At 43.0% G+C, this 25,030-nt stretch overlaps 2 protein-coding genes across 13 annotated transcripts in view; one reads left to right on the top strand and one right to left on the bottom strand.

Annotated features, from left to right (window-relative positions):
* Positions 1-13,873, top strand: part of Irk1 (Inwardly rectifying potassium channel 1) — a 30,163-nt gene extending 16,290 nt beyond the window's left edge. For 4 of the 8 annotated variants that reach the window (XM_070287126.1, XM_017162049.3, XM_017162050.2 and 1 more), the window contains exons 3-5: positions 11,141-11,255; positions 11,594-12,314; positions 12,373-13,873. In XM_070287126.1, the coding sequence (XP_070143227.1) occupies positions 11,141-11,255; positions 11,594-12,314; positions 12,373-13,112 (1,576 nt within the window). In that variant the 3' untranslated portion in view covers positions 13,113-13,873. Of the gene's footprint in view, positions 1-1,152; positions 2,197-6,215; positions 6,856-9,872; positions 10,306-11,140; positions 11,256-11,593; positions 12,315-12,372 lie in introns of those variants that run through there. The other 4 variants (XM_017162055.3, XM_017162054.3, XM_017162052.3 and 1 more) reach the window with 4 other exon arrangements.
* Positions 13,874-15,361: 1,488 nt separating this feature from the next.
* cnc (NFE2 like bZIP transcription factor cap-n-collar) overlaps positions 15,362-25,030 on the bottom strand; it is a 43,867-nt gene continuing 34,198 nt past the window's right edge. For 4 of the 5 annotated variants that reach the window (XM_017161984.3, XM_070287354.1, XM_017161983.3 and 1 more), the window contains 4 exons: positions 21,457-21,897; positions 21,300-21,387; positions 17,092-18,347; positions 15,362-17,011 (listed from right to left, as the gene is read on the bottom strand). In XM_017161984.3, coding sequence (XP_017017473.1) covers positions 16,649-17,011; positions 17,092-18,347; positions 21,300-21,387; positions 21,457-21,897 — 2,148 coding nt within the window. In that variant the 3' untranslated portion in view covers positions 15,362-16,648. Of the gene's footprint in view, positions 17,012-17,091; positions 18,348-20,277; positions 20,615-21,299; positions 21,388-21,456; positions 21,898-25,030 lie in introns of those variants that run through there. The other variant, XM_017161987.3, reaches the window with a different exon arrangement.

Below are 25,030 nucleotides of genomic sequence, written 5' to 3'. Positions count from 1 at the left end.
CGTGGAAAAATATCTACTAATCAATGGTAAAACAATGTAGTGATACCTTATATTGAGTTCCCTTTAAAAAAAAAAAAAAAAAACCTGTCTGAAGAGCTTCTATCGAAGATTATTTGATCCTAGAAACGTAGTATACTTGATGATTTGAGCCATCCATTGACATGGACTCCATGTGTCCACGGGTCGATCATGTGATTAATGAACACCGCCTGGGAATAAGTAGAACCACTAGAAATTGGTCGTGTGCAAAGTGGCTTCCCGCTGATAACTGCAAAACAAAAAATATTAAATATCGCGATCGAAAGGTTGCTATAAATCTTCTGAAATGCAGAAAGTAAGTCGCAAACGGGATGTTCGTCAGGACTGGTCACATGCACTGCGGAATCTATTTTTCGCTACGATGATACTAAATTTTTTCCGCCAATTCCCAGCCGCTAATCGTCTAACGAACGAATCGTGATTGAATAAGCAGACGTGCCCGATTTGATTATCGCATATGGCAACCGGGCTAGTACGCTAATATATGCGAGGATTCCACCGTTTGTGTGTGCATAAATACTTACACACATGCCGCATTTATGACACTAATGAAACTGCAGTTATAAATTGAGTTTTATACGCGTTAATTGGCGAAAATCTTTAAACTTAATTGTCGTACGACTCGAATATTTTCGTTTAACTGGCTCTTGTCTTTTGTCTTGCGCTGCGGCATTATGGCAATTTATTGCAACGATCGGCTGTCAGGCGATATAACTGTTAACGGACTCGCGGCGAATTCGAAGCGGCATCGGCCGGGTTAATTGCCATGATTTAAGGGCGAATTAAGTCAGGCGTCGGGAGGGTGGAGCTTCCTGTCGGGCTCTCCCTCGTGCTCCCTCCCGCTTATTTTAATCTCTACACAAAAGAAGAGAAACGAGCGAATTTTATCAGCTGTTGTATATTATGCTTGAGCGTGTTTGTTTGCCCCGCTGGTATGTATGTATTAGTGGTATGTGTGATTTTAGCTACACGCTGTTGTCACTCTGTGTTTGCTTTGCTTTTGCCTCTGCCTCTGCTTTTGCGCTGCTGCCTTGCTGCCCGGCTGCTATCGCGTCTTCCACTTTAAACTCAAAATAAAAAGCAACAAAGCTGTCAACCGAGCATTTCAGTTTGAGTTCAGCCGTCTTCGCAGAAAGTTATACACCTGTCGCGCTCTCTCGCTCACCCCCGCTCTCTCTCGCGTGCTTGCTCTCCCGTTGCAAGATCCCCGAGTAAAGCTCCCAGAGAGCTTATTTAAACGCATTTCGTGCAACTAACGCCGCTCATTGGCCAATGGAACACCGTTAAATCAGTTCCTGAGCGCGTTTACCGTTACCAACTACCGAACTCTACAAACTAAAACTATACAATCCGTGTGTGCTCCGCTGCTCTACAGAGCGTTTGTCGTGAATATAATGAGCGCTTTTGTTTATTTCAAAATAAAAACCATTTTTGCCTTTCCCACCACGAAAAGAACGCATTTGTGATAAAGCGCAGTAAAGTGGAAGGAGAATATAAATTATAAATAGCCAATAAAAATCGAAAGCCCATAAAAAAGTTCGCTGGTGTTTCAAGTTTACAAAATAAAAACAACAACAACCAAAACCTGCCTCACAGTACCCCAACACACACGCACGCGCTCGTATCCAGCGATAACGTCACCCGCTTTCGTCGACAGTATTAAAGTTAATCCGAAAAGTGCTCGAATCTTTTGTTTTCCTAAACACAAATTTCAATTATAATAATTGTAATACAACAACTGCGAAAATTATAATAAACAAAAACAAAAACTACAACAACTGTAGCCAAGGTTGCCGCGGTTTTATTTTGTTTTTGTTGTGCGGAGGAGCTGTCAACTGAACATCTCTGCTCAGCCGCTGTTGCTGCCGACGTCGACGCCACTGTTGCCGCGTTGCCGTTACATTTCAGTTGCCATCGAAATCGCCGCAAAATTGTCGCATAAAAACCAAACAGAGAGCAACAAAGCCGCAGCAGAAGCAGAAATTTACATAGCAGCGTTATACAACGCAGCGCGTGCTCCGTTCCGACTGCAGATCGAAAATCCGGAATCCATCCGCATCCGTAATTGTTGCTGACATCCCCGGCGAGTTACCTTTCATTCGTCAAAATGAAGCGCCTGATGACCTGGGAGCGCGATCTCGTGGATGCCATGTACGAGTAAGTGGCAGACACACAAACACACAAACACTATACACAACAAGAAAACACAAAATATAATAAATCTCAAATGATGATCGATTGGTGGCTATAAATTCATTAGGCAAACGAAAAGCTAATCTCTCTTTCCAATGAAAGATGCTTAAAAGCCAATAAATTAATTTATGAATACGAATGTAGAGGTTTCCTTGTTGAAAATGAAACGTAAATAAATTATTTATACAAGTGAGAAATGTATGAAAGGAAGATTTAAGGAATTGGTTTTCAAATTGAAAAACAAAAAAATCAATTGAGTTAAAAGTATTTAACAAATTGCTTTTGAAATTAAATATAATTTTAAGATGATTGCTAATTAATTAAACATTTACAAAATGTATTAGTTTGACAGATTTGAGTCATGGAAACCGAACTCATTTTTACAGTCCTGAGAGCGTATTTATTTTTAAATTAAATACTAATCCCACCAAATTTCCTCTAGACTAATATTTTATTAAAAACCACATTTCTTCCCGTGTATAAGCCATGTGGATGTGTGCCTGTGTGTTGGCTAAACGATTTCATTTATCACTTGTAGCACTTAAGCAAATAGACGGGTTTCCAATTGCATTGTTTGAAAGCCAAGAAGAAGCAACACGTGCTTGCAACACCAACAACAATAACAATAGTAATTACAAACAAAACTAGTTTGTCTTGCATTGAACTCGAGGCAGAGTGAACTTGTGACAGCGACAGAGACAGAGAGCAAGGCAACGCATCTGAGATATTACAGTGTAGAGTGTACAGTCGAAGCAAAAAAATAAAAATAAAAACAAAGCCAAACAAAACAAAAAGCATGGCATGGCAACCGAACTCTTATAATATGTGCCATGCTGCAACAGCTGCTAGTGTCGGCGTATAAGAGCAGCGACATGACAGATATACCACAAAGATACATAGATATTTTCAATCCCACGCCAGGAGATCGCCTCTTGCTCTCAGAGAGCTTCTCTCTCTCACAGGAAACTCTCGCTCCATGTGCGCAACGCCAGCGGAATTTAAATGCCGGCATTTTACCTTTATGAATAAACTGGAGGCCGGCGAGAAATGCTCAACGTGCATTTATTTACCAATTTACCAAGCTACCCATTTACCACTTTACCAATTTACCAATTTGGCGATATGCCACACACACTTTCTTAGCAATTGGGCTTTGCTAAGGATTGCCACCTTAAGATACTTGCGATCGCTCCACGCTCCTTTGTTTGTTCGATTTATAGAGCTCTGCCCGGCTACTTGCGGTGCCCAAAATATATAACTATAAGGGCTTTCTCGCTATAGATAAGCGACATTAGGCAGCTATCAGCATATTGCTTATCTGGGGATTTTCAGGTGTTACGGCGAAGAAGGTCAAGGCTCAGGTGTGATTTAAAATCTATTTAAATAAATATTTAATTAGAAGTTAACTTTTAAGAGTATTATTTCAGTAATTTAGTAGGTTTTGAACAGACTGTACCACACAAGAAATGTATCTTAAGGTATCTTGCGTTTCTTAAGTTCACAATAAAAAATGTATTTATTTTAAAACTTTACGTAGATGTTAAAGTAAGCCTGATCAAAAGAAAAAGTCTGCCCTAAAATTGAATTTCGTGCCATAATTTTGCAATTAGTGTCGCCGCAATTTAACGACTTTCAGCTTTCCAGAGCCATAAACCGAGGATCCCCGCCGCACACTTTGCTCAGACTGTACTGCGAACGTCGTCGTCTTCAGGTGCAGAAAGCGTGTAATCATTAGCTTAACAAGCGGCGCATGGTCGCCGCTTCTAGCTAATGGCTTTCCCTGCCGCCCCTGCTTTTTGGCATTTCTTGGCCAACCTCTTTTCCAAGACCTGCTGACAAGGCGGCCCGTTGTCACATGGCCATAATATTTGCCCGGTTTATCTCGTGTGTACTCCTCCTGCTATTATTTACAAGTGTGCCGTCGCAGGCCACGATTGCGGCAGATAAACTGAATTGCAAATGATAAGGTATACTACCTCCAGAGCTTCATTAGCACCTCAAATCGAGGTTGGGGCTCCGGGCTTGGGCTTGGCTTCGAAGCCCGAAATTCGTACATATATCTCCCCATGCGCCAGGTGACTCATGATCACGACAGATACAGACCCGTTGCGCCTGTTGGCGGATACTTTTCCAGTAAATGTCGAACATTTCACCGATAATTTCATATGCAAATATCCTCTGTTTCACATTTATTCCGCTAATATTTAAACTGATACATCTGTTTGGTATTTGCCGAGAATGGAGGAAGAAAAGAGAGCTTAATTTCTTTATTTACACACTAATTGAGATCGCAATTCAAGGTGGAAACTTACTAGACGCAATCCGGCGGCAATATCTTAACAAAATATCGTCGATAAATAGACGTGCTAATTACTTGCTCAATTTATTTGCTCTGGTTTACCGAAGACACACGATGTTAGCGTGACTCCGGGAGCTAAAATTATCTCTGCGGGCTCTGAAGTAAATGTGTTTATTTCGAATTTAGCAGGGGAAATTCTGAAGAAAACGAGAACAGTGGAGAAAGGCTTTTATTTGCTATGCAATTATTATTATTTAAATTGAATTATTTAAATTAAATTACCAACGAGCACAAACTGTTTGCTAACATATCGTAAATAAGTCTCACGGATTTCACTTGTATTTTTCTAATTAGCATAAAGCATGCCAGCAAGACTAGTTTTTTACAACTTTTTACTGAAGAAAGCCTAGATATGTAGGTAGTATTTATGAACATAATACTGCTTCTGTTAGTAAAGTCGGTGAACCTTTGAAAGCTCTCCAAGGTTCGGCCTATCTCAACGCGCATCACACGGAAGCCAAGTCACTTGGCCTTTTATAATCTTCTCTTAGCTTCATGGAATCTCTTGCTGACTTGGCCTGCTGCCAAAAATAACCACGCTTTCCTCGGACGGTCAACAGTTTAGTCATAGTTATGGACTTATCGCCGCTGTATAAGACCGGGCCTATTCATAAGACTTTATATCTTTACACCGATATCAACACTTGACTACAAATGCGGCGATTACCTGGACAGGTGCGTCACAGCCTTGACGTCACAGGATTTTGCCTGATAACCCGTAGCAGTTGTTTTGAACCCTCATAGTTGGCAAACTTTCCGTGTAAGAAATTACTCATGGGCATTATTGGCTCAGACGGTTCTGAGAGGTACTTCCCTTGCCGAGGTTTATGGCCAGCAATCTTTTTTGGTATTGGGGTGCATAGATTTCAGTGGCCACTCGAGATATGGGAGCAGGAGCTCAGTGAGGCGCCATTTTTGACTATAATGAATGGTAAATGGAACTCCATTGACTCCTTGGAGAGCGAATGGCTATAACCCCAAATTGGTTCATTCAACTTTTGAACGATCGCTATTGGGTATTTCCCATGCGGGAAATTCTGTCTATTTTTGAACGAGCAAAGTGCGAGGCAGCCCGAACCGGTTCAGGGGGGATATGTCAGATAGAATACAAGAATATATACCATATATCTGGCACTGGCGGTCTGTCGCTATCTGCGTTTCGAAATTAAATGGCTAACCGTGGGGATACGTTCTAAGAAAAACATTTCCATACGTATCATTGACGCAGAACAACCTATAGACCCTGTCCTCAAATATGTGATCAATAGGAGAGCGGAGATCACCTCCAGAATTCCAGAGACAATTCCCTATTAGAGCATTTTTCAGGGGCCATCATCATCAGGTGCGACATGTGTCAATCGCGGGCAAACAGCGTTAATGAGGCAAACGGCGAACAGATAGCCACGTTGGTATCTGATAAATAGGAACTGGCATGCCGCTCGTTTATGGCCACATACATGCATACATTCATGTGTAATTAGGTGAAATGAGTAAATGAGGCGGCAGCACAACAACAAATTATTGTGTAGCATTCAATTCTACACAACAGATATCGACGCGAGGATCGGGGGAGGCGGGACTAATATCAACACCAGCGAACACACTGAACGCCGAGTTTTGTTTGCAGCGACGAGGGCGAATTTCAATTTGCTTGCCGACAGTTGGCACAAAGTTGTTCGATCGCGCAGTTCACACAACCGACAATAAAAAAGAATTCGAGAAAAACAAAAAAAAAAAAAAATAACTAGAACAAAAGGCGTGACATTCTACGCGCTTTACAAGTTAATTAACCGGGCATCCGGCATAGTGAAAAGTGGCTCGATTTGAAAGTTAGCAGCAGAACTCCCACTCCCACTCCCACTCCCTCGAAATGCTGAGATCTCGCTTGGGTGATTTATTGGGCTGCTCGGCCCGTCGTCGCCTCCTGATGAAACACTGCCTGTGCTTTATTTTTATAACAATGACAAACTAGCGCACAAGAGAAAACGTTTTCGTACTCTTTTTTGTTTAGCCAAACGGGCGAAAAAAAAAAAACACAACAGATCAATAATAAAAGCACACTTCAGTGCAGAGCTCCGATCGCAACCAACAGTATTCTCCCTGATACCTCTCTTGTGATCCCAGTGCCCATCGCTTCGATCCGTAGGACCATCGATCAACGGCCCCACGATGTCTGAGCTGCGGCGCAGTTTTAGCCGGCTGTCCATGATCGTCTACAGAGCCACCCATTCCAGCGAGCAGTCGTGGCGCGAGGAGCTACTCAGGTAAATCCCGGCCAGAGGGGAGATCGATCATCGATCAGCGATCGGTTAAATGCCTTAATGCGTGGCCACGCAAAGTGTGCGTGAAATTGGAGAGACGATTTATTGATTAACTGATCTTTTACAAGTGGAACCTAAATGCCTGTGAAATGTTAATGTGATATCTCTTACTGATAGGTGAATGATCAGAGATCAATTAAGGGTAGAACTGTCTCTGAAAAGTATGTAAATATCTCAGGAACTCAAAAGTACAGTTAATTGATGGAGCCTGTGCATTTCCTGGAGGTGTAGCTTAAAGATACAATTAGTACCTTCAACAATATCTTGAATCAAGGAATATATTAAGTGCTCCTGCTGGCATTTTCTCTCTTTATATCTTTGCCAATCTAGTCACGATTCCGGTTCTGTATGCATCGTTTTCTGCAGTCTAAAGATCTGTTTTCCATAACTTGACGACGTTTCATAACTGTTTGCAGCCAGCTAGTCACCCTTGAAGGCTATTTAAACAGCTGAACTCGCCCCGATCGCAGAATACATAAAACATGTGCACAAGTGTACATACATATAGTATAGCTAATGTCTATATGTACCCTGTACATATATGCATCTGCGCATTTAGACTTATAATGTTTAATCGAATGCGGCATAAATATTTGCCTGAAAAGTCATTTCCATTAGCTCTGTGCCGATATAGCCACCTCTGTTGAAACATATTCATTGGTATACCAGATCCGTTCTATATATATAAAGCTTTCGGATCAAAGTTTACATAAGGCCCATGAAAGGATGTTTTGTTCTCCCGCAATCTTTTGTTTTTGGCCCGAACTGTTCACGGTTTCGGTGAGTGGCCAAGTGGCCTTTCGACAACTTATGGCGGATATATTCAGCTTCATAATTGCACTTTTCACTTTTGCCATTTTTATTTTGGCAAAGCAAAAGCAAAATAAATGAGGAAATATGCAGGTACACTGCGTTTCACAAGGGCTACTCAAAAGCAACAATATTTATTTAAGTTATCACAACGCACAGAATTAAAGGGATTATAATGGAAAAATATTGAGTCAGCGGGAGGGAAGCCTTCCGGTATTAGTTGAAATGCATGTACTGTGTCGGCGCCTAACAATTACGAAACGTGCTGTAAAACTGACTGACTGACTGTCTGGCTTTATTCTGTTCACAATTCTCACTTTGATTTATGGACAGCAATTGCAGCACGTTGTCTATAATGTATTGTAGTATATATATTCGTAAAATACATACATATACCGTAAAGTACTTCCCGGGGAAAGCTTTTGCAATGAATTTTCCTTGGGCCATAAAAGAGATCCAACGAAGATCCGTGACGTCAACTGGCTGAGTGGGATCCGTACGGACTATGATCATGACCATGGTCAACTTATTTGCACCTCCGGAATATCGACACGGGCAATAACAGATGGCCCAATTGCATTGGCAAAACAATTCGTTGGCCATTAGCCAGGCATTTGAAGTGCACAGCCAATAGCCATTGCAGGGGGAGCACCTCCAGCCTTGCACCTCCGGCGAGTTCGCCTTGTCGAAGGTTAGTTTTGTTTTGACTTTTTGCTCCAACTGCCACCGCGATTAGCGCACAGGCTAAGCTTTAATTGTAGGCCATAACCCAAGGAGCGCCTTATCTGGCCTCCGGTTGTTAGATAACCTCTGAATATTACGGGTATTTTTAGCTCAGCATTCTCTAGCTCGCTTCCCTATCTGCGAAAAATCTAAAACATCAGCTGATATAATGTGGTTCGTTTGGGAGTTGACGCATTGCTTCGTATACTCGCAGAGGAGTATGTGTCGCTCGTTCCATTGAACTTGTTTAACTTCTCCCCAGAGACAGCGACCGGTTTTTCCCCCAACAGTCACAATATTGCATTTGGCAAACCAACAAAATAAAAACGTTTATAAACAAAACAATAACAATAACAATCGGGCACTTTGTGGTGAGCCGGTTTATTTGCATGAGCCAAACATCAGATTTAAACTAATGAACTCTAAAATGGCACTCCGGTGATTTCTACGAATTTTTATTGAGTTGCGTCTGGGGAGATATCAGTGTTCTGAGAAATTCTCTCACACATGTATTTTAACGTTATGATTTATTTATTAATGAGCTTGTACTGGGTACATTGTGAATGTATGCCTCCATATAAGGTGCGATGATTCATCAAGTGCCTTTCTCAAGATACCAATATTTTGATTCTCTTTTGGCCAAAAGTTATAAGCGAACAGAATTGCTAATTGATAAAATCTGTTGTCTTATCTAGGGAGTTCTGAAGTACAATACATATATGTACATACGATAATTAATATTATAGAAAGAACTTTTATTAGTTGCTACGTTGGGTCTTTCAATAAATATTCATAATAGTTCAGGGAATCACTGAATGGCGTCAAAGCATAAGACTTAATTGCCTCTGCTTTTGTTAGCTCAACTTTTAGGAATTATATTAATTAAATTTCTTATTAGTTAATTTTCAAGTTACTTCTCCAGAATATTGATAAGAAGAGATATTTGTGAAACCTAAGAGAAATTGTATTATTTTATATTTAAAAACTTTTCCATTGAAAGTCACCTTTAGATTATACAAAATTGATATTGCTTTTTCGGCTGATTAAATGAGATTTGTTATCAACTTGGAAATCAATAACAACAGCTAAAACTCTTTTGTTTGTTCAAACTTTCTTGCAACATTATCTTCTTAATTTATTCAATTTTCATACTTTTTGCTACATTTTCAAGAGACCTTGCCTAATGAGAGTGATTGATGCCTTCCGAATTGCCATTTCAAATCCATTTGTTCCAAGCAATCCTATTGCTTTCTGATTCCGCTATGCCATTAGTACCTCCTTATCGGCACCTCTCCCACTCGGGAGAATTCGACTCAAGCTCCAACTTGGAGCTGAACGCGTAAAGCTCAGTTCCCCAGTGTATGTGAGGGGGGGACTTTTGCACATTCTAGCAGAATTTCAGTGCACAAAGCGAGGCGAGCTGATAAAGCGTGTAAAGTAAATGAAATGAAATCAAAATATAAATGAACATTTAAATGCGAGGCAAAGTGAAACGAAAGCTGACTGCAAGAGGCAGCTCAGCTGTTGTTGTTCTCTTCGCTCCAGGGCTGTTTACAGTTAGCGATTAACCATAATACAGTTACTGCTGATCCAGAGCGGAGCTTCCGAAGACGTCCGATTGTCTCCTCAGTGCTAATCCGAACCCTGAGCCGCTAATAACCTAGCTCTTAATGGTCTAGTCTCACACCATTGATAGTCCCCGCCAAAGTTTCCAGTGATCGCGGTGAATGCGGATCCCCGGTGCTCGTAGTATCGCCGATTGATAGTCCCCAGCCAGCCAAGTGCTCTCTCCATGCTGTTCTTTATCGGTCTAGTGTTCGTAGTGTGCCTCTCGAGCGTTACGCTCCAAGCAATGATTTGGTAAATTGATCAGATATACCGGCAATATCGATAACTATGTATTTGTATTATCGGCCGGAATGCCTCAGACAAACGTCAGTGGCTACTGTCTTGTGACTTCCTGTTGTTGGCCATCCTTTATCACTCGGGACAAAGGCCGGTCATAATCGGCTGAGACATATGCATGTGTGTTGTGTGCATTGTGGTTGGCCTCAGTTCTCCTTCCTGTTGTTTTAAGGAGTCTGTTCCAGAGTCAAGGCATTCATGGTTCAAGAAACTGCACTGCAAATAGATATCATATTGCACTTTTCCCTCCTTGGTTGTTTGGTTTTTAGTACATGAGCTAAAAATGTGGGCGTATATTTGCATGCAGCAAAGGTCTGTTGCGTATAAAAAGAAAAATAGGATAGACTTAAAATAAGTTATAAGGAAGTATACCTTAACAGAGATAACCAAATACGAAATCTATAAGTGGACAGATGTCAGTATAATGTATTCAGAATTAATTTCAGAAACTATACACTTGCATATATAACAAATAATCAACGAGCTGTGGGTTTGAATATAACAAAAGATTTTGTTGCCTTGCAGTAGGACTTCTGATAACAAAATTTTCCCCACGTGCCCACAAAAATCATTACAAACATAGGATGTGCCGTTTATCAGAAATGCAAACAGAAAATAAGTACACAAAATTAGGTATTACGAACGTGTTGTGTAAATCCAATCCCTAATAGACAACAGGAGCTTTCCGCACTGCAGCTGAAAGCGAAATCCCCAATCAAGCCAAGAAATCGAATCTATTTGCGTGCCATGTGTATTAATATGTCAATCTCCGCGTCTTGTTCCCTTTCAGGTACCGGCAGACACGCTTCAGCTCGCGGCGTGTCCGAAAACGTGTGGTCTTCAAGCATGGCGAGTGCAACGTCGTGCAGGGCAATGTGGCCAAGAGGCGGCGTCGATATCTGCAGGTGAGTGTTTCGGCGGCCTCTCGGGGCGTGGCAGTGCGTGGCTATATATCTATGTATATGCATGTATCTATATCTGGTCGGTCGGCGGCCCACTTGCCTTTGATACGTATTTATATTTAGGTCTCCTTTCGCGCTCTTCCGTTTGCGTAACTCTTGCCGCGATACATTGACTGCAATTATGTAAATTGATTTGTCCTTCTGGCAAGCGAGTCCTGTTCCTTAAGCATGAGACCTTGTCGTGTTGTAATCAAAGATTTTAGAAATAAGGATTTTCAAATTATATATTTGTTATTAATTTACAAAATACAATCCTGACTTTCATCTACTTTGTATTCCAGGACATCTTTACGACCCTGGTGGATGCTCAGTGGCGCTGGACGCTGCTCGTTTTCGCCGCCAGCTTCGTCATTTCGTGGGCCTTCTTCGGGTTTATTTGGTGGATCATCGCCTATGCGCACAATGATCTAGACTACATCATCCGGGAGAATAAGTCACCCGAATTGGTGGCCAATGAGACGCATACTGTGTGCGTGACGCAGGTGAAAAGCATGATGACCGCCTTCCTGTATTCCGTGGAAACGCAGACGACGATAGGCTACGGCAATCGCTACGTGACGGAGGAGTGTCCAGAGGCGATCTTCACCATGTGCATCCAGTGCATCACGGGTGTCTTCATCCAGGCCTTTATGGTGGGCATTGTGTTTGCCAAGCTGTCGCGTCCCAAGAAGCGCGCCCAGACGCTGCTCTTCTCAAGGAACGCTGTGATCTGCCACCGGGATGGAGTTCCATGTCTAATGTTCCGCGTGGGAGACATGCGCAAGTCGCACATCATCGAAGCTCATGTGCGGGCCCAGATCATCCGCAAGAAGGTGACGAAGGAGGGCGAGGTGCTGCCGTTTTACCAGCAGGAGCTGCACGTGGGCGCCGACGGGGGCGAGGATCGGCTGATGTTCATCTGGCCGACGACGATAGTGCACAAGATCGATCGAAACAGTCCGCTGTACATGCTCTCCGCCTCGGATATGCTGAAGGAGCGCTTCGAAGTGGTGGTTATGCTGGGTAAGTTAAGATAATCGCAGGCTCCTGGTGATGTAAACTAATTGGATTCCTATTTCAGAGGGCGTCATCGAGTCCACAGGCATGACCACGCAGGCCAGGAGCAGCTATCTGCCCTCGGAGGTGCTGTGGGGCCACCGCTTTGTGAACGTAGTGTCCTTCCGCAAGGAGACCGGCGAATACGAGGTGGACTACACGCTCTTTAACAACACCTACGACGTGGACACTCCGCTGTGCAGTGCCAAGCAACTGGACGAACTCAAGTCGGAGTACACGAAGAGCGCCAAGAGCTGTCCCGGCCTGGGAGTCAACGCTCCCTTTGCGGACCGCACGCTCTCGGCGAGCATGTTCCAGCGGATCGCCTCAGCCGCGTCGGTTGATCACCTGGATCCGGCCAGCGACGAGTCGCTGGACTCGGGCCGCCTGCAGATACGCTCCCATTCCATTCCCAACGGCGTGCTGGCCAGCGAGCTGGAGCCGCTGAACAACAACAAGCACGGCGCCTCGTTCACCATGGGCGGACTGACCATCACGACGACAGCGCCCAGCATCCCCAACCTGTCCAGTATTAACGAGAAGACCAACTCCGGTAATTCCATAAACAGCAGCAACTACAGCAACAACAACAGCCTCAGCACGCTGACCGGAGGAGGCGGAAGTGCTGCCAGCGGACCCGGAGGCGGGATTACCATTGTCTCCGGCGCTGGCAACGGAGGCGGCGGCGGTGGCCGCCAGAAGCAGTCGAATCCCCGTCGGCTGAGCATCAAGCAGGACCAGCTGCCCATCGATTCCATTTGTTGATATTATTAATTGAGAGGCGCAAGGAGTCGGTGCTCTGTCCGCTGCCCTGGCCGTCGTCAGTTAACTGATGTTGTATTCTAGTTAAGCATAGGCGCTCCCACTACAATTCTAACTCAAACTAAGCTAAGCGAGATTCCATGGAGCTCATCTGTCATAGCCATAGAGCTGCTGCAGCTGTGAAACCCGTCAAAGTCCCCCCTCCTTCCCACAACCCCTGATGCTGAAGTGGAGGCAATCTGATTGTTACCCACCCCCTAAACTATCCCCCAGTAACTATTGTATGACTAGGCTAAGCCGATGAATGAATGATTCACAAGTTGTTAGCTTTACGCGTATTGAATTTACTATATAGCTAAGTTACAAATTGATATTACCGCAATGTAAGATGTGAGAGACACAGAAACCAAAATGCTGCAACTTCCTCGTAAGCTTAGACCTCTAGAGAAATGTTTGTAAAAGCTCACCGAATCGATATGTATGTGAATATGAATATGATAAAATAATAATAATAATGAAAGGACGCCACGGAATTGTGAATTCCCTTTTACCCGATAATAGTTGTTACTCCAACGAGCTAGATAATGGAATTTTATAATCAATAAAACTGTTTCAAAAACACACGAGCTTCAATTCTAGTAATGAGTGGACAATAAAATTGTATGAGTATGTGAATGTATGATTGATGTATTTTACTTATAAGCGGCACAAAGATTGTGAAATTGAAAGACGAAGAATATACCTAATGATGAAACCAGAACTAACTCAAATGTGCCTTTAATTTGCGTTATTTACGGTCGCTGGAAAATGGGTTCCGGTCCATTAGTCGGTTAGATTACTCAATTTTTAAATGTTAGTTTTGTTGTTAAGGGACAATAGCCATTTAATTGATATTTCTGAAAATTGATCGGTGAAAAAGTTTTGTATAGTGATAGTTAAGAGCTTTGTTTGGCCGAGTTTGAAATCGATAATAATTGGCCAAAAATGCATTAATTTCTATTCTGAAAATCAGTTTTTATTAAAATTAACAACCAGCATATTGAGTTTAAAATGTAAATAATAATTTTTCCTCAATTTTTTAAATATTTTTATATGGTAAAATGCCATAACTAAGTCAAAAAAGATTTAAATTTAATTCGGAAAACTTTTCTAAGCTTGTTTTTTCTTAGTTAACAAATTTGCATACTACATTTGAAATTTTAAGAAATCTAAATTTTTGTCAATTTCTGAACATTTTGATGATGTAACCCCTTATCGAATTTTGAAAAAATTTACAAAAATATTTTTTTCTACCAAACATGTCTAGAATGTGTTGCCTGTTGATGCTGATCAAGAATATATATGATATATGGGGTCGGAAATGAATCCTTCACAGCGTTACTAGTTTCAGACTTAAAGTAGAATACCCTATATGAAGTTTTTATTTAGACTAGTGTACTGAACTTTCTGTTCTACTATTACTCGAAATGGATTGATTTTTGCAGTGATTTTTTGGAGAAATTGATGTTCTCAAAGTAGGCAAAAACAAAACTTCTTCCAATGTTTTTACTACAAATTCATCTTTGCTGGGTTTCAAGCACCAGGCACACAGAAGGCAGCAGCTGTGCTATTTTTTATTTGAATGACATAAGAAAGTATGCTTGATTTAAATAGAGTTCCAATATCTTATACACCCTGGAAGTATGCAATTTAAAATATGCTATATCTGGACATTCAAGCGTTAGTAAACATAACCCGGAAATCAGTTGAAAAACTCCGTACCACCCCAACCAAAAAACAACTTATAATTTTTATTTTTTAGTGGTTTTTCTTTAATTTTGACGTTTTCTTTTTGTTTAGCTGAGGAAAAGTTTATCATCGTTTAAAGCATACAAATTTCTCATATGAAACATACACAAATATATATAGCAACATACAAGTACAGGGGCTTGGTCGACAAGTGCTCGGTGATCCTTGCAAGCTAGTAGTAGTAGTAGTAGTAATCCAGGGACTGCGAGCACTCGTCTCACATAATTTATGTTACGGGGATTTTCGCGAAGGGGATTTATAATGTATTTTAGGTCCAAGGGCGTAAGTAGTACAATACAATAGTACAATAGGTAATTAGTTTAAGTTTCATTTACAACAAATAATTTCGCTTTCTCTTATTGAATTTCCTATCTTTCGTTTCCCACTCGAGTGAGCTCCGAATGCGACGACAATCGACTCTCAGAGGGCGTGAAATTCATTACAACAATTAAAATACATATGCCTATATTAACAATAGATTTTTATTTCGTTTTCGTAGCGGATCCGTTTAAGTTGATATCGTATATAAGTATGTATAATCATTTCGCATAGCTGTAGCTTAGCCTAGTGTTAAACTCTTTATGCTGTAGGACATGTTTAAGAATATTAAATATTAATATCTCTTAATAGCTTATCGTCTAATCCGTTACCAGGACAGTGAAAGGGCCGCCCTAGCAAGGACAGTTTTTACCGAATTTGTTTAAGTCTTGTTTCCGTATTTTCCATTTTTTTTTTTTTTTTTTTGTTAGTTTTTGTTTTTATATATTTATTTTTTTTAGTTCTTTCTTTAGTTTCCTTGAGGTGTGTTAGCACTCTCTTAGTTGCTGTCTAGCCTAGAGCTTGGGGTTAGTGGGTATCTAACTTTAATATATGTATTTACAGACGCTATGTGCTACGCTAGTTTGTGTTATGTTTGCTTTTTTGTTTATGGGATTTTGATAAATGCCTAATGGTAGATCTCTCGCTAAATGATAGCGTACTAGGCTAGGCTTACTGCTAGGTGTCTTACGAGCGTAATTCATGAACTGTCCAGCAATATTCTGCAACCTTTACAATTGATTTGTGTGTGTGTGTGTCCTATTAACTATTTTATACAAGTATCTCCGTGATTTCATATTTTACAGACTAATATTATAGATTTGTAAGCGGCCTCGCCATCAAATATTGTTCGACGACGCATTGATAAGAAATGGGCGAGCTTTGATTGTGAATGGAGTGTTGAGTGAGTGTGAGTTGTTTACTGATTTACAAATTCAATTCAAACATTTTTGATTAGATCGTTTCTCTTTTCTGTTCGCTGCTTTCGTCTGCTTTAAAGGGTTCATAGTTGAAGAGTGGATTTATCACAAGTAATGTTTTTAGTAAATTGAAATTAAGTAAGGGCTGAATGCGACTCGCATGGCAGACTCTGGACGAGTCCAACTAATTAATTAATTAAAAAATAAATAACAATCAAGCTGACTAAATAAGTAAATCATTGATGGGGGCTTGGGATGATACGACGAATGAGGCAGCTCCAAACGGCTGGAAGCAGCAGCAGGTGCAACGAATGTTGCCAGCAACATCTTGCAGCAGATAGTTTGGAAAATTAACCAAGTCGCCGCTCAGTAGTACAGGTAACTATTATTGAACAAGTCGTAGCGGTAGTCGAACTGCTGCTGCTGCTGCTGCTGTTGCTCGGATCGATGCTGCTGCTCGCGCTGGAAGCTAGTGAACCAACTCTTTGTTGCGGCGATTCGCAACAGATACTTTCATTCCTTGCGATGCTGCTGCTGCTGCTGTCCTCCCGGCTGCTGCTGCGACTGAAGATGGTGCTGCTGTTGCTGCTGCAGGTGCGGAGGCAGCCTTGACTGCTGCTGCTGCTGCGGCAGGCCTCCGCCCACGTGTTGCGCCTGCATTCCGTGCTGCCCATGGTGGCCATGCATGGACGGCTGGGCCGGCACGTGGCCATTCAAGCTTACGCCGCTGGCCGACGACACAGCATTCGAGGCAGCCGTTGCTGTGCTATTGCCCTCGGTCTTGTCCCGGGGCAACAGGTAAACAGATCCATCGGCGGCCTGCTGCAGACTGTAGTCCGCGGGCGAACAGGGATTTCCCTCGGGATCGCGGAGATACTGCAAAGTAAAAAAGAAAAACAATCAGTTTGAATTCTCGCGAGTGTTTCAAGCTCTAATCTCAGTAGAGCTTTACCCACCTGGAACACATGGCGATGCAGCAGGGCAAACTTGTTCGAGATGCGCTTACGCTCGCCTTCCAAATGATCGCGGTCCGCATTCAACTGCGCCTTGCGCTTGACCACAGCGTTCACCTCGTCCTCGAGGGTCAGGATCTGGTCCAGCTTCCGTTTGCGACAGTTCTGAGCGGCAACCTTGTTCTTTCCGCGCCGGCGAATGTCGCGGATCAACGACAATTGGTTCTCGCTGAGGTCGTACTTGGACAGTCGCTCGTTGAACTCGTCCATGGGCAGATTGATGATGTCCTGCACAGGAATTGGTATGTTCAGGGATCGTGCGCGCTTCTCGTCGCGTGTCAGGTGTTCGTCCTCCAATGTGTTGCTGCTGCTGCTGCTGCCGCCGCCAGCACTGCTGTTGGAGCTGCCGGGATTCGTTCCCTTCGTTGCGGTCTTTGTGGCCACCACCGTCTTCTTGTCGCGCGCCTGGGGTCTGGGCAGGGAGCCACTGCCCTGAGGCAGCGAGTAAGTGTGATTCAGCTGCACTAGATCCTGCGAAGTTCTCGGCGAGGGTCTCATCGTGTAGTCTCCGGAGAAGCCGCTACCGCTGGCTCCCATGCCGTAGGCCTGGTGATGATTGTAATCCTTGGACAGAGCCGGTCCCATGGCTCCTGGCTCGCTGATGCCGCCGCTGGCCATTCCCGAAGAGGAGTAACCGGCATCGTATTCATACTTGATGCTCTGCGACTGGACCGCAGTAGCAGTTGCCGGAGGAGCTGTTGGCGGCAAAGCGGACGGTGTTTGCTTATGTGGATCCCGCTTGCCGTATAACTGGTGCTTCTTCTGCGCCACCGGTGGCTGACGTGTGGCGGTGGTCAGCCGCGAATTGTTGTTGTAGCTAAAGTCATAGGGGCCGCCGTATTTGCCCTGGTGATAGTCCTGGGCCGAGTCACTGCCCTCGCCCCACTCTCCGTCGGAGAGGGACGGCACGCGCTCGGAACCCATCGAACTGACAGCACTGTCACTGGAGGCGTCCAAGCGATCTGTGCCGCCCTGCGCACCTGCACCACCGCTGGCCAGTAGATCGGTGGTCATGCCCGCTGCTCCGGTGCCGCTCATTGGGCCCACGCCGCCGGCCGCTCCGTTGGCTTGATTGCCATGCGGATTTCCTGCCGCCAATTGAGCAGAGCTGCCAGAGCCGTTGCTAACATGTCCGCTGCTGGGCAGACCCAAAACCGAGGAGTTGTTGCTGGTGCTGTTGTCCACCATGCGACAGAAGCCTGCAATAGAAATAGCAAATTGTAGTATAACTTTTCTCATTTTAAAAGGACAATATTTAAGATCAGGTGTTAAAGCTCAATATCGATAAAACCACACCATAACATCGATTATATATCAAAATTTATACATTTTTCATCGATGTTGTGTGGAGGTTAAGTTGCGTTTTTATTTTTTGCCTCACAATAAACATAAATAATAGAAAATCATTATACAAGTATAATCCAACTACTTTAAAAATAAATGCCTAACATAATGTTTTATTGGCCCTGTTATAATCGTTATAGTTTAGAGATTCCGAAAAAGTAGATTAAATAATAATTGTGATATTCCCACAACTGCTTTACTATTAAAATGTTTTCCTACAGTTTTAGTAGATTATTACTAGCTCAGGAATTTCTATTACATGTTAAATATTAATAATACTGCAACAATTAATATTCATACATATATGGGCTACTTTCATGAAAGCTTCTCTGGTGATTCAACTAATTTTTAATATATTTTCAGTAATGCTCTCCCTTTTACTCGTGAATCAGTGTTAACATTGTAACTCTGTAAGAGGCACAGTAATGTTTAATAATAATTTCCATTGACTAAACTCAAACAGAACTGAAACTTCTCTGTTATTTTGAGGACTGCCCCAGTTCATGTAGACAGCATTTATTAGAGATTGGCCTCTGCTTATCGTGGTCTTGAATCACTCGCTTTGCAGCTTCGATTATTCAGCACAAATTTATGACTGCCTTTCGGACAAATTCAGGCGAAAAAAGTGTGCAGTCATTTTCCATATTTCAGCAGGGACTTATCTTATCGGGCGATAAGGTAGTACCGCGATGAGAGCTCGTGTGCTTCTCTCTCGCTCAACTGTTTAATCGCTATTTCGCAAATACCTGGTCACATTACCACATCTTACGATATAGTCCAACCTACGCCCACCCACCTGGGGGGGGGGAGGTTTGTCTTATCTCAGAGAAGCAACGACGAGGATGAGTGTCCAGAAATGCGCAATCTGAACGTGTGCAATCTGGCATTAGTTATTATTAATGCGCGCCTGCAGTTAATTAGTCAAATCAATTCAGGCAAGCAAGTAAGTAAGCTGGTGTATTTCTACTCTCGCTCGTATTTATGCCCGCTGTCGACAAGGTCAAAGCTTAAACCATAAACATTGATGACTTGACAAAATGCTATACTTTGTATACTGTACAGTAGGTACTACGTATATGAGAGAGTTATCAGCGGCACATTGAACGCGAGACATAACGGTAACCATAAAGATAACAGTTAAGGCCAGTATGACACGTTTCATGATGAGCCAAAAAAAATAAAAAGAATTAAACGATGTGAAGATTTAAAATTGGGAATGTCTTTGTTTCTGAACTAAAAAATGCGGACACGTAAACACGTAACCCACTTACATTACGTTATGATCGGTTACTATCAACCCTTTTGGAATTTTAGAACTGGCAAACTTTTCATTCGCTATGCTCTCTATGCTCTTGGAGCTTTTTCTATTTTTTTTTTCTTTTTTGCTTAACGTTATTGTTTCGAAAAGGATGACTCAGCAGTTTAAAAATAGTAAACAGCAAACAGGCGGGCAAAAAAAAAAATGAATTAAAAAAACTTGCTGAGCGGGCATTAGGTAGTGATAGAGGGAGAGGGCGGTGTGCTAGAGAGACAGAGGGGGAGCCAGAGAGAATCACTCGAGAGAGCAGAACATTGTGCTGATATCAGCAGCAACAACAACAAAGATCGCCGTGCGGCATGACTAATGAAAAAATTGTTACGCGGTCACACAATTCTACAGGGCTTTCTTTCGCTCGTTCCCTCTTATTTTCGGTGATTTGTGGGGATGGAAACCGAAAATAAAACCACCCCCTTCCTTGTGATCCAGTTTTATCTCATTTTACTTGCTCATGTGCTCACTCTCACCTGTTGAATTTCGATTTCGATTCCGCTGTTAAGTGCGTACACCTTTTTTGGGATGCTTTATAAATACATGTATCTCTCCAAATTCTAAATTCACGCACAGAGATACAGATTGAGAAGGAGAGGGAGAGTAGTTTTCTACACTTATGCCAAATGCGTCATTGTTTTATTAAGGCGTTTATGCTAATTGCATCAAGTATACGACACGTTGTTCGGATCGGTTGGGTTATTATCTGGCGATATTCACATGTACTTTTTGTCTCAGTGTACGTTTCGAGTCGCGTCGGTTCTAATATTTACTTTACTATCGTATTCGATTGTTCGTGTTCGACTGATTTGCCCTCGACTCGCGCTCTGTTCTTTTCGCTTTGCTTTGCTCAATGCCTTTGGCTCTCGAGTGAGTTACTTTTTGCAGTGAGCGCGAGTAGCGAAACCTGAGCGCTTGCCGCCCGCACCGCGCTCACCCAGCGAGCGGTGAACTAATTGTACAAAATTTGTATGCTAATCACGAAAGAACGTCAAGAGTCGCGGGCAAAACGATAAAGCAACAGTATAAAAAGCTCGCCCTGCGCTGCTCCACTCGGTGGTGTGCGCGAGTGATTTATCTGTTCTGAGTCGACGGCTTTGAGTGAAAGCTCGCCGTGAGCACGGAGTGACGAGTGGGTGTGGGGGGAGAACTCTCAGACGATGAGCCATCTGCTTAACGGACCAAAGCTTACTGCCGAATTGAATGAACTTTTTGGCAATCGAAAAGCTTAGCACCGAGAAAAATTCGGGGTTTCTTTAATAGTGTAAATATAAGATATTTGGCTTCTAAATATTGTTCGACTTATCTACTTATTTTTTTAAACAATATTTAAGAGTCAAAAATCTTGTATTTATATTTCAATAATTTGAATTGCTTCCATAAAAAATGTTTAAAATAATGTTAATATTATTTTAACTATCCATAAATTATATAAAACTTTTGGACAATAAATTCGTTAAATTTCAGCTAATTTATAATAATTGCAGCGATTACTTACTCTCATTCATGTCCATCAAGTGCAGATCCTCGTCGGTGAAAATAGAGTTCATGAAGCCATCGGCCTGGTTCATGTCCGAGGAAGTGTTCTGGAAAATATAGATATATCAGCTATAAGTTGTGTCCTAATCTAAAAGAAACTCCCTTAGCACACTTACCCCGTAGTACATCAGATCGTGCTCCACCTTATAGGCGGCGGCAGCTGCGGCAGCGCCATCGGCCTCATGACTCGAGTTGGTCAGGTGCATGCTGGAGGTCACAGCCGATCCCAGGTTGTGGCCGTAATGCGGCTGGCCAGTGGGGCATATGTCGCCCAGGGCGGCGTTGGGATGATGCAGCATGGCTGCGTGATGCGGCGGCGGCGGTGGTGGCGGCTGCAGGGGGGCAGCTGCTCCTCCACCGTACTGGCCATGCTGGCCGGGAGCCGACGGGTTGCCGCCGTTGGAGGGACTAGCCTGGTAAGAGTAGCCCGGGTAGTGGTGCGGGTACGGCGACATGTCCGACACCCCACCCACCATGCTGGGAATGGGGCTGAAGTAGGTGGCAAAGTCCTGAAGACGCTCCATGGAAACGCTGCGGTTCAGGCGCGGCATGCGGCCCTGCGATGAGAAAAAGGAATAAAAGAGAAGGAAGACATTGATTAATTCGGCGCTCGTTGCTTAGCTGTTGATGTATTAACAAGGTGAGAAGGGTTCGCTCGATAGTCGCTGGAATTACGAAACTTATAACTCAATAAGCGATCAATCATCGCAGCCAGGGAATTCTCTAGAAACGCGGCGGTCCTAAAAAAAAAACACATTCAGACAGACAGACAATAAACTGAATTCAAATTGCGCTACAAGTAACAATCTCCCCGGCTGTCAGAGCCGCAGACTCTCTGTAAGCCAAAAAACGTGCACAATGTCTCAGTCTGGCGATTTGACTGCCAGATCGATCAACGTGTTGGAATCGAAATGAAATTCGTATCTTTCAAATTGACAAGTGCTCGGAGTGTCCGGAGCCCAGAGCTGGGATCTTGAAGCCCAGCCAGCGGTCTTGGCCGCACTTTGTTTTCCTAAGACGAACCAACTCCGCCGCTGCCTTCTGTAAAAAGCTGGCTGTGTAAGTCGTCTTGGCATCTCTTGGGGCTGACTGATCGCCCGAATGGCTGGATCGTGAGACTACGACTTCATTAGGCAGGCTTTTGTTATTGTTAATTATCGATGGCTTTATTTATTTGCTCAACTAATTCCGGAGCCTCCAGAGCGTGGGCGAATTGCAAAGTTTTTTTTTTCCCCCACTTCAAATGCAGGCAGGCACTCACTCTTGAATAATATTCTTGGACTGTCGATCTGGGGATCTTCGATCTTCTCAGATCTTCGATCCTTCCTCAATCCCTTTGAAGGCGGCAAACAAATTTGTTTTTAATGCTAAATGCCGGTGCTGCGTGCAATTAAGATCTTTCAGAGATCTGATATATCGGCCTGACGTTGACGCTGATGCACTTTGACACTGACATTGCAGATACGGATCGTCGGAGCCACAGAAACGAAATGAAACGAAACGAAATTCCGACAAAACGAATATCTGGATTCTGGACTGCGATCGAACTCCTTTGCGCGTTGACGTTGAGTTGTCGTTTGACCAGCACCAACTGGCTGACTTGGCTGACTGACTGACGGGCGGACGGAATGACAGTAGCCGGGGATGCACACAACCTGTATCCGAGAGAGCGCATGTGTGTGTCTGTGTGTATCTAATGAATGCCTCAACACGCTCCTGAGCGCAAACAGGTAAGCAGCAGGTAGGAGCCGCATACGAGCATTGGGCGTTCACTTCAGCCAGTTGCAGTCGCCCAGGCCCGGCATCTGTATCTGTGTATGAGGCTTCGTGTATCCATGTATCTGTGAGTGCGCACCGCGCATGTGTAATTTGAATTGTCACTGTCTTGTCATTAACTTCTGGTGTTGGCCATTGTTTGCTACGCTTCACACGCAAACAAATCCAACCGCCGACTTAGACACGGTAGCCGATCTCCTTCGATCACCTTTGAGCGGAGTGAGTGCAGAATCTGGAATCTATTCTCCGGAATCTTTAATTCAGCCTCAACCGTTACGGAGGGGCGGAGATGGGTAGGGAGGAAAGATGCGTTAGATTGCACTTTTTGATCGGAGAATTACTATCATTTGATAGTGCCTCGATCCCTACCGATCCCATTAGGGTTTGTCATGCGTGTTCCGCTAGAATTTGATTGGACTTTTAAGGGGTTTTTGGTTCTATTGATTTGTTGTAGTCCTATTCAATGTTTATTGATAATTAAATGTGTTGTTTAATATTACATAAAAGAGAACATCTTTCAGTTTACTTGTCTATAGCTCCATGCTAAAGTTTATTTTAGAAACAGAAACGAAAATGGATTTTAAAAACATTAAACAAAAGTGCAAGCTTAAAGACCAAGCAATTAAGTCTCCAAATCCAAAAATCATTTCATTTTTAAATTTAAGCATTATGCTTGTTTTGTTAACAGCAACAAATGCTTTTAATTAGAAATATTTATTTTTATTTGCACAAATTGATGCTACCCAAACACGTAGTTTAAGCTGATCAACCTGCACATTATTTTCGACATTTGCTAAACATATTTCCACGAAATCCTCAATCCATCAATGGCCAGTCGGGAATCACCGATATTAGCCGAAGACGTCAGAGATCTTGGTCTATTATTTGGCGTAGTACCTCCCTCCTGTTGCCAACTGCCGCCCGAGACACCATCACACCTGAGCTGTATATAGTTGTGCCTTTTTTTTTTGTCATTAACTTGATTTATGTGTGTGCACAAATCGAGTCCCATGACAGCGGCAGTCTGAGCTCAAGTCTCAACTTAAGCCTCCGCAGCGCAGCCATCAAACTGTTTACATAAATTGAATTAAAATCGTACAGCGAAAAAATCGGATAAAAAAACTACAGCCGAGAAAAACAACGAAGCGAGGAGGCAAAGCAAAACACGGAGATGCTGTAAAATAATTAATAAAGTTTTTTTCTCTCTCTGCTGCGCTGATTTTTCAGCGTTAAGCTTTTTGCAAATATTTAAAATTCACATAATTAAAGCCGTGCAGGGCGACGATTAGGAGGTGCAAGCGCGGCCCGGGGAACGGACATTAAGAGATAAATTTTTTTGTAATTCGCGCGCGCTAAATGGGGATTTAATTGCAGGGGCTACCGCCGAGCGCCGAGCGGCTCAAAAGATGCAATCAAGTCAAAGGGGTGGGGTAGGGTAGGTAAGGTGGGGGGGGGGTCAGCGCTGCAAAGTGCCACCGAATTCAATAAACACTTCGGCCCCATGCGGAAAAGTCAAGTGGCGCATTGCAAGCGACAGAAAAAAAAACACACACACAAAACAAAAGCCCCAAGCAAAAAAAATACAAAGTATAAAAAAAAAATCAACAACAAAGTGTCCGTAATGAACGCAGGCGCCTCCCTTCCACTGCTACCCTCTTCAACCTCCCTTTTCCACTCTCTCCCTCGAGAGCTCAGCTTAGTGATTGCAATTAGCGAAAGATACACGCCAAAAAATATAGCTATCATTCCGGATTTGTATCTAATTTCTTGTGTATTTTATTATTTAATAATATGATATATTTTTGCTATCTAAAATTAAGTACTTTCTGGACTTTTCTTTCCGTGTAAAGTCAAAGTGAAACTTGGGTACAGGTAGCCAGCCAAAGGGCCATCATCAATGAATGCAAATGGCAT

The sequence above is a fragment of the Drosophila kikkawai genome, chromosome 3R (assembly GCF_030179895.1).
Source record: "Drosophila kikkawai strain 14028-0561.14 chromosome 3R, DkikHiC1v2, whole genome shotgun sequence".
In the NCBI taxonomy this organism is placed as follows: Eukaryota; Metazoa; Arthropoda; class Insecta; order Diptera; family Drosophilidae; genus Drosophila; species Drosophila kikkawai.
The sequence above is the reverse complement of the archived record's forward strand: the minus strand, read 5'-3'. Positions and strand labels throughout refer to the sequence as shown.